The sequence below is a fragment of the Heliangelus exortis genome, chromosome 30 (genome assembly GCF_036169615.1).
Source record: "Heliangelus exortis chromosome 30, bHelExo1.hap1, whole genome shotgun sequence".
Taxonomy (NCBI): Eukaryota; Metazoa; Chordata; class Aves; order Apodiformes; family Trochilidae; genus Heliangelus; species Heliangelus exortis.
The window spans coordinates 4,244,255-4,253,748 of NC_092451.1; the positions used below are offsets into that span (position 1 = coordinate 4,244,255).

General features: G+C 42.3%; 2 protein-coding genes across 2 annotated transcripts; both read right to left on the reverse strand.

The window, feature by feature from the left end:
• Positions 1–1,988: 1,988 nt before the first annotated feature.
• On the reverse strand, positions 1,989–4,173 carry LOC139788758 (gastrokine-1-like). Its single transcript, XM_071728952.1, has 6 exons — positions 4,119–4,173; positions 3,605–3,658; positions 3,295–3,474; positions 2,986–3,090; positions 2,680–2,818; positions 1,989–2,286 (listed from the first exon to the last, which is right to left on the reverse strand). Exons 1-6 carry the CDS (start codon positions 4,128–4,130, stop codon positions 2,147–2,149), a joined length of 630 nt encoding a protein of 209 aa, XP_071585053.1. The 5' UTR covers positions 4,131–4,173; the 3' UTR covers positions 1,989–2,146.
• A 1,939-nt stretch (positions 4,174–6,112) lies between these two features.
• Positions 6,113–9,494, reverse strand: LOC139788852 (gastrokine-1-like). The gene is made up of 6 exons (XM_071729140.1): positions 9,427–9,494; positions 8,377–8,430; positions 7,433–7,537; positions 7,216–7,323; positions 6,818–6,959; positions 6,113–6,356 (listed from the first exon to the last, which is right to left on the reverse strand). Exons 1-6 carry the CDS (start codon positions 9,436–9,438, stop codon positions 6,280–6,282), a joined length of 498 nt encoding a protein of 165 aa, XP_071585241.1. The 5' UTR covers positions 9,439–9,494; the 3' UTR covers positions 6,113–6,279.

The window sequence follows — 9,494 nt, forward strand, 5'->3', positions numbered from 1 at the left end:
GTTGAGAACAGCTGTTGTTTTCTTATTTCACTTAGCATTTGTCTTGGTCCATTAGGTTAAAAAATCCCAATAGTTTAATATCAAAATTAATATCTCAGGTAATGATTTATGAACCCTGATGACAAAACCAGTAAAATATCATATATCCTTCATTTATAAAAGGAAACATTTTTTCTTCTCACTCCAAAAAAGGTTTTGTAAAACCTCAGAGGGAGCAAAAGCTTTCATTATTTAGAACACAAATGGCACAGTTTATACTTTAGAACATCGTGTTCTGAAACAAGGACCCCTATTAATTTATTCTTTTCTACCCTGCCACAAGAAACATCACAGTCAATATTTTCAGGCACAGACAAACTAGCTATAATAAAGAATAAAGAAAACAACAGTAAGTTACTGCACATAGCAGCCTATACATAAGCTTTGTTGATCCTTTTGGAAAATATCAGGTTAGAAGATAAGTTTTCTTTTAGGGTCACATTACTTGTTAAAATTAAAGTTAAAATTAAAATTAAATGTTAAATGTTAAAATTAAAGGAAAAAAAAGCAAAACAACAAAACCCAAACATTAAAATATGTTTCCTCTCTTGATTTGAGGCCGAGGAACACTGGTCAGGTTTCCTCTGTTAGCTCAATCATTATTGACTAAGGGATATACTTAACCTTTTAATAATTGTAAAGGGAAAAACAAAGCAAAAAAGAAGCAGGAGATATCGCAGAATCACAGACTGACATGTGTGTGAAAAAAAAAAAAAAAAGAATATGGGAGTATCTCTGTGGAAGGCACAGAGGCTCTTTCTACATGTCCCTGGATTCAGGATAGGCTGCAAGTTTTGTCTGACCAACCTGGCATCAGTGTGCAAGGGAAGGTGAGAGGATGTCATTGCTTTGGCCTTCTGCAAGCCCTTTGACAAGACCCCACGGCATCTTTTTAAGTTGGAAAGATACGGATGTGATGGGTGGACTGTTCTATGGATAAGGAATTGGCTGGATGCTCACATCCAGAGGGCAGTGGGCAGTGGCTCCATGTCCAGATGGAGATGGGTGACCAGTGGTGTCCCTCAGAGGTCTCTACTGGGACCAGTGCTGTTTAGTGTCTCCATTGATGTCATGGACAGGGGGATTGAGCCCAGCCTCAGTCAGTGTGCTGGTGACACTATGCAGACTGGTGTGGTTGACAAGCCAGAGGGATGGGATGTCATGCAGAGGGACCTGGACAAGCTGGAGAAGTGGGATTCTGAGTTTCCACAAAGCCAAGTGCAAGGTCCTGCACTATTATTTATATCCTCATTATCCAAACATGCTGGGGGATGATGTGATAGAGAGCAGCCCTGAGGAAAGGGACTTGGGGGTACTGCTGGACAAAAAGCTGGGCATGAGCCATAGGACAAGGGGCAATGGTTTTAAACTAAAACAGGGCTTTAATGGTCTTAAACTAGAGCAAATTTGGATTAGATACTGGGAAGTTCTTTACTATAAAGGTGGTGAACCACTGCAGCAATTTGCCTAGAGAGGTGGTGGAGACCCATCTCTGGATCAGTTCTTGCATGAATATTTTCTGTGCATCTTTGAAGGAAAGCTTCATCCACCTGAGAGCTGTGATGCCTACATCCAGTCCTTGCTATACACTTGAAAAGATGGCAGAGTCTTTGCAACACACTAACCCTGTAAATCCTACAGGTTAGATTGCTCTTCCATTAAAAAAGGAAAATTGACTGTATTTTCCTTTTTTCTTTCTACCTTTCATGCCATGAGAATCAAGATTTTGAAGCAGACACATTTTTCCCTAAAAAGGGCAAGGAAGGTTTTCATTCTGTAGGACTTCTTGTTAACCTCCACACTCTGATCCTTGCCAGAGGTGTATCTGGGTGTTCCCTGTGTTGAGCTTTTCAAAGAGCCTCAAAAGAGGCAGAAGAAAGGCCCTCCAACTGTATTTCTAGATGTGTTCTTATATGGTAAAGGGAATAATAATGAGAAAACAACCAGAGTTAATCCATGCTAAAGGTCTTTAATGGAAAGATAAGGTCTACAATTGATCTGTTTCAGCATCCAAATCATCAGGAGCAACCTCTCAAAAGAGGAGATGCAGGGAAGAACAGCATCAGGGTGGGCATCGTGCAGCAGCTCTCAAGCATCTGTACGTGGCTCAGGGAAGGGAAGATACTGAGCCCTTGACAGGGATGTTGGCATCAATATTGGTGTTGGTATCGGTACGACAATACTGGAGCTCCACAACTCCCAGGACATCAAGTCTAGTGCATGATTGACTGTAAGTGTTTTGGAGTCCTTTAAAAACAAGAAAAGGAAAAGAAAGAGTAAATGGTTATGGCACCCCCAGCAGGAGTGCTGATTTACACTGGTCTCCAGAGCAAGAGCTGGCAAGCAATGTTTGTGATGAGTACTGCAACAGAAATATTTTCTCTGTGTGAGTGACAGACGCTTTTGCAGTCCCCAAACCCTGAAGGGAGCAGTAGGGATTTTGATGGGGTCACTCATGGAAGCTGTGACTCAGCACTGCTCCAGTCCTGCTCTGCAGAGATGCTGAACCCTTTCTGCATCACCCGAGGCTCTTGATGTGTGTCCATCTCTAGGTGGACCAGCAGCTTCTGCCCATTATCCCTCCAGAGGGGGAAAAGAAGCCTGCTTGATTAGAGCCAGAATTCCTTGGCTTGCACTCACCGTAAGTTTCAGTGGCCACGTAGGTGGGGAGTCCATTGCACATGGAAACGACGTTTTGTCCATAAGCCTGGAGGTTTTGGACAGGTCCCTGGACCTGGAATGTGATCTGCTTGGTAGGTTGTCCTGGGAAGAGCAGGTTCTAAGGATAAATAAAAGAAAAAGATCAGTGCCTTAACCCGCTTAATGCCTGGCACATTCCTGTTTCTGGAATGGTGACTCAGAGCTTGGTGAGTTCTCCAAAGCGTGTTTAGTTCAGTCTTTGGATCCACTGTGAGATTGTGGGGCTGTTGGCAAGGAATTTCTTACCCTGTTGGAATCAGCCAGCTGAGGAAGTGAATTAAAGCTGGGCATCTCTGCTCTGTTCATGACAGAAACGTAGCAAACTGTCTGCACTTTGGTTGCAATGAAGCCCTGTAAAATGAAATTATGGACAAGTTGGAATTAAGGTTTTCTGTAGGATCAAGTCTGCATTAAAGGAAGGAATAAATGGAGGTGGTTTTTATGTCAAAACTTAGACCCAAACGGAAAGAATAGCGAAGCAAGCCCTGGATTTTGTTCAGCTTTATAGGAGCTCGCCTCCTTGTCTGTTTTCTGAGGAAGCTCCTGGCCACTCACAGATCCATAGTTCCAGATGGTTTTCCATGACCTGAAGCTGTTCTGCTGCTTGATGGTGGCCACACGCCACTGCCTGTTGATGACCAGAACTTGTAAGCCTCCATTGACAGTGACTTGCTTGGTGATAGTTTGGGATTGCACCGGGTCTATGACCTGAGGGATTCCCTCCTGGTCCTGAAACTAGAACACAAAATTAACAAGGCTTTGAGTCTTCCCAGTTAGTCAGTCAGCCCCCCAAAGCTGTAGAAATTCACTGCTCCAGCAGAAGAAGAGCTGGGCCACAGGGAACCCTCACATATTGTCTACTCACATATTGAGCAAGGGCTGGAACCAGCCAGAGTCCAAGGAGGACGGTAGCCACGATCTGAAATGAAAATGGAAGAGTCAAGTGTAGCTGCAGGCCTGGCTGACACAGGTGCTCATAAGCATCCTTGAGCCCTTTTCCTGACCTGGTGCTGAGGTGTTCAGCTAAGAAGAGTCACCTGTGCTTTTCCCTAGAATTTAAGGTATTAAAGTTTTGTCTCCTTAGGCATTACAAGCAAGTGGCTGACCCATTGGAGCACTGCTGTGCTTTAGCAGAAGCACTGGCAGCAGGTTATGCCTCCTCTGGATGGAATAAAGTCATCGTTAGGCTGTCAAAGAAATCCTTACTGCTTCATCAGATTTGTTAATAGAGTCTGAGTCTCCTGGTCTGGAGGAGAACAGTCTCCTCTGAGAATACCTTCTTTTGCTCTAGAGAGACAGAAGCACCCCTGAGAGATCAAGGCAATGGTTTTGAATCAAAGGTTTAGTTTATAAGGAAAAAAAGCATCATGCATACTCACAGTGAATTTCATCTTGACTGCAGAGCTGGTGCTTGTGCAGGTGGAGTGAACACTGTGCCCCGTCCACCTTATATACGATTTCAGCATTAGGTGTGGAATGGTTAAGTGTGGAAATCAAATTATTTGGCAATTTGTATCCCTGTCTGCATGGCACTGAAATCTGTTTCCTGCTGTAACCACTTCAATTAACAAGGAATTTGTAGTTCTGCAAAGTTTGACCTTCCAGGCTCTGATAGTTATCAGATAAGAAGCCATTTGCAGGGGAAAAATTAAATATATTTCACAGTAACTTTCTGACATGTACTAATTGCTTTTGAAATTTCACATCACTCTTAACACCAGAGATTGCCTGGTGTTTAAAACAAAGAAAAGCCTTTGTACCTTCCCAAATGTGCTGTGTGTTACCACAGGGCCCACCAAAATATATGGCCCCACCACAGCAGTGCCATTGAGTATTGTTCTGCAGTGACTTGGCAGCTTAAGCTGGAGTATTACATATGTGTGCAAGTCTGTGCATGTCTCTTTGTGATTTTAGGTGGCAAATTTAATTTTTTTTTCACCTTGCCTCATCTTGTGTTCTGTGTTCTGTTGTAAATACTTCTTGAAAGAGTGAAAACATGCAGTTAGGGAGGTTTTTGAATACTTGGGTGTTGTGTCAAATTGCTCAGCTTAGTTTTTTGTGAAACCCAAGTCTGTGTGGCAGGGAATCACTGTGAAGTTGTGATTATTTTAAGATTACTTAAATTTAAAGAGTCCCTTTCTCTAGATTGACTTTGCTTCTTTGTTTCAGTGGGAATTCCCTGTCTTCTGTAAAGCTGTAGTTGTTACTGTAGGACACATGGTTATCTAAACATTTCATGGCATAAAAAGTGCTTGTGGCTTTAGCATCCTAAGGTGTAATGTTGTGATAAAAATGTGACTCTATGGAATCAGTGTGCTTGAAGCTACTGTCGAGAAGCTGGACCTTGCTGTGATTTTTTTGTGCTGCCCAGTTGAAATTTGTGCTATGAGATCGAGCTGTAGCATGTGTCATCCCTGTCCAGAAGGATCTGTAACCTGATGTTGCCTGCCCAGGAGATTATGGTTGCTTGTTTAATCCATCTTGGGGTGTCCCAATTTCCCTGCAGGGCTGTTGTTCCCTTTCCCTGCACGGCTTGGGCTGCTGGGGATGTGAGATAATGCTCCAGCATGGAATTCCCCATGTCAGATTCCTGCTGGCTTGAGGGACTTTAAATCATCATCTCTTTCAGAGCCTGGCCTGAAGTCCTCAAGGGCTCAAGGGTCCCCAGAAAGCCATGTCCCAGTGACACATCATGGGATAAGTGAAGAGAGCTGTGTCTGGTTTATCTCAGGAAAACACAGTGTGAAGCTGGAAGAGAAGAGGGGATTCTCTCCCAAAACAATTTTCCTTCCAGCTCAGACTGCTGGGTCCTCTGCTTTGAGTAACCCTTGAGTGTTCCTGCATGAGTAAAGTGTGGAGTTTCTCCTTTGAATGCCAACCAAGGAAAGAGGGGGGTGAAGGTCTGGTGTTTTCCAGACAGGCTCAGTTACTGAAGTGGTGGTTGTAGATGAAGCAACTCCAAACTGCATTTACTACATGTATTAATTCTCTTATTTGCAGCTTGATTTCTGGGTTGATCAGAGCAAGGTTGCATCTGTCTCCTTGTCCCTGCCCATATTGAATTGCAATGCTTAGTTTAAAAGGGAAACCCTGTAGCATGTAGTATGGTAATGAGAAGTCAAAATGAAAATAAGCCTACTTCTATAAATCTGGACTTGAGAAGATGTTATCTTCAGTATGGTTTTGCAGCAGGTGTAGCAGCAATTCCTTTTAGTAGAGATGAATAATTGCTCAAGGCAGCATGTGAAATCCCACTGGGAGAATGCACAGCCTGGGGCTGGAATACCAAAATTGGGATTCTGCAAGAACATTAACTTTGTGGAATTGCTTGCACTTTTCTACAGGATTAGGAAAAACACAACACAGACCGGTGTAGGGTAATGATCAATTTTACTGATGCAGAGTAGCCTCCACACAGGGCAGAAGAGGAGACAGAGAAATGATTGAAAATGTGATTGAGAGAGGATTGTCAAGGAGAAAAGTCTTGTTTCTTGGGTAGACTTGTGTGAGCTGTCTTTGTCAAAACGTCACCAGGAATAATTAATGGCAGTAATAGACGGGCAGTTGATTAATGTCAACTTGCAAACATGCAACATCTTGCATTAAGAAGTTTGATCCTGAAAGGAAAGGAAAAACTGATTAGATTTGGGTTGAAAAAATAAGAGAACAATGTAGCTGAAATTCTTCCAACTTAATGTTGGAAATGTACCACGAAATACTATTTCAAAACAGAGCTGGGCTTTTTAGAGAAATCTAAGAAGCCAGGTGGCATTTTGAATCTCACAGCTGTGCTGTGGCAGGACAAGGGCAGCCACGTATTGTAAATACCAGACATTGCCTAAAACACTCACACTTGTGGCCATGGCTAGAGCCCAAAACCTTTCTGAGGAAGCCTGGTCTCCAGGTGCCTGCAGGAGAGGGACACTCCTGCTTTTTCTTACGTGCACATTCGCCAGTTTATAAAAAGTGCTGGGAATTCACAGGATCTCAAAAATCAACTTGCTTGTGTTCACTGAAGTCTCTATCATCTCGTTGGTGTTTCCTGTGGTGTTCAGAATGCTGTTACTGCCACACTCACCAGCAGCTGGGTAAGCCAGGTAGGAAGGAATCCCTCTGCACAGAGCTTGGATGCGTTTTCCGTATGGGCGCAAGCTTTGGAGTCTGTTTGATGAGATAAAGAAGTGATTCCCCCCGGGTGGAAGTGGCTGAGGAGGAAAGCCCTAAGCATCAGAGAGAAAACAACATTTAGAAAAAACAAAGCTGGAGTTTTGAGCCCCTGTGCCCATCTCTGATAATGGGGAAGGGTGATTCAAGTGTAATTCTTGAAAGACAAAACTTGTAGAGTGAGTCAGCCCTGCTGAGAACCTTGTCTCTAGTTCTTGGAGCCTCTTCTCCTCTCTAGGGAAGGAACACTTTTTTTTTTTTTTTTTTGAGACAAGGGTTTAGCTTTGTCATTGATGTCCTTTACTGTCCTACCTCATCTCCTTGAGGAGCTGCAGGAAACTCTTGAGGGAGGAAAGCCCTCCTGTCCATTTTAGAAATGATACAGGTGTTTCTGGAAAACACCTTGGTTGCAGCGTAGCCCTGTTAAAGTCAGAACACACTTTTTAAGCATCTCTTTTAAAAAAATTTAACTTTTGTTGAAATTTTTGGCTCTTCATTTGATTTTCAAACTCTAGTGGCAGCCACTTACAGAGGTGAAGTCCCAGACAGATTTCCAGTCCCCAGAGCTCTCCTGTGCGTTGGTGATGACCCCGATGTCAGTCAGAGGGTGGTGAGGGTGCCAAGTCTCCCCTTTCTAATTATTGAAAAGGTTTAGAGGAGGTAAGGAGCAAGTTTTGTGGATTCTCAGTAGTCTTTCTCTCAATAAAGCCATAGCTCCAGTAACCATGTTTGGGGGAATTATTACACTTGAAGATCTGATGAAAGGGGAGAGAATTTCTGGCTGTTGAGGGGAGGCTAGGAAGTCTTAGTCCTGTTATCAAAAACCTGACATCCAGGCTCTATCTTGGCCTGGTTTTCATGTGCCTGATGCCTCCACCTTGCAAAACCAGACAGGCTTGAACATTACTGCTCAATTCCCACCCATGCTAGAATGCCTGTTCAGAGTGGGTAGAAAAAAAGACATTATTTCATAGGGCACTGAAGAACTTCCTTTGAAGGTAAAGGCTAATCTGGTTGTTCAGAGTCAAGCTTGCAAAAAAAAAAAAAAAAAAAAAAAAAGAAAGGAAAATATTGCCTTATTGCTTTTTCCTCAGGATGAGCTTAAAGGCAAAAGGTTATTTACAGTATTTCACTGTTTTTTGTGTCCATGTTAATATTCACACAGTGCTTCTTTCTCTCCACAGAATTATTTTCAGCATTCGTGCTGATCTCAACACTGACTTTTTTATTTCATATCTGGCAACTGTCTTTTCCCCTGTATATATCAAGCACTGAAATACTTTTATGTTTATATATATATATATGTAATATATATATGTAAGTATATATATTTAAAAAACCCTAATGCAGCCTTCTACTAAGTATCAGACTTTAAAAGACAACTTTATTTTCAGAAACGTGTTCTAGAGGCTGTAGCTGAGGGCCCTGGTTCTTATGGCAGCAGTGAATAATTGCAGGAAGCTCCAAACTTACCCTGTTAGCAAGACCTGGAGCCAGGAAAACTCCAAGAAGAGAAGCAATCACAACCTGAAAGGAACATTTGAAATTCAGAAGGCTTTAACACTGCAGCTGCTTAGCTTCCCTCAGGTTCTTTGCTGTCTTGAAATGGTGCTGAGTTCCTGTTGAACCCTGTGTGTAGATGCTCAGCACTTCTCTGAAGTGGGGTCTAGCTGAATAGTATTTAAATATGCAGAAGGATTTATTGTTAATGAGCTCCCACTGCTGGATCATCAGTTCCTGTAAATTCCTCTTAACCCCAGCAGGGTGCTTTGCACAGGGAAAAAGATCATTTAGGCTCAGTGGGTTGTAAAGTACATCCAGGTCCATTTCAGTAAACTCCTTGGAAAAAGCTGTTTTGCAACATTTTGTTTAAAAGAGTGAACTTTCCACCTTGAGTCTCTTGGGAGATCTCATGCCTCTGAGTACAGGGCTTGGGAGCTTTTTGTTGCTGAGATTGCTCAAAAATGCAGATCTTTTTTAAAAAAAATTAATATTATTACTATGATAATTGATTTTATAATAATTATTATTATGAGCCATTGTTCTCTTGGAGACAGTCCCTGTCATGTTGAATGTCATCTGCTTTAAAGGAGGATTTTTATGAGAAATATCTAAGTTTGATTTGGAGTATTTAGCACTAACAATTTGGAATGTATCAATGTAATTTCAGGCTGCTGTAAACCCCCCTGCTTCACAGTCATGCACTCTCAGGCAGCTGTGCCAAAACTCTGTAGAACTTATGGAGACTGTTGTCTTGGATATGAGCTGTGAAGGAGAGAATTTTGTCCTTCAAAGTTTACAGGTGCATCTTGCACTCCTCTCCTTTGGGTTTGAGTGGGCATACAGAGTGAAGTCACTGCCAAAAGTGACATTTCACCTGTGCAGTCCCCAGCCATTTGGCATTTTCACTCCATAATCCCTGCATAAATCAGAAGTAACTCACCAGATGCCAAGAAAGTATCACAATAATTTTAAAAATGTCCAGCCTTAAGAATTTTATGAGAAAGTATTACATATACTTACAGTGAACTTCATTTTGATTGCAGGCAAAGCACAGTCTGCTGGTAAATGACTTTTTATACAGCAATATC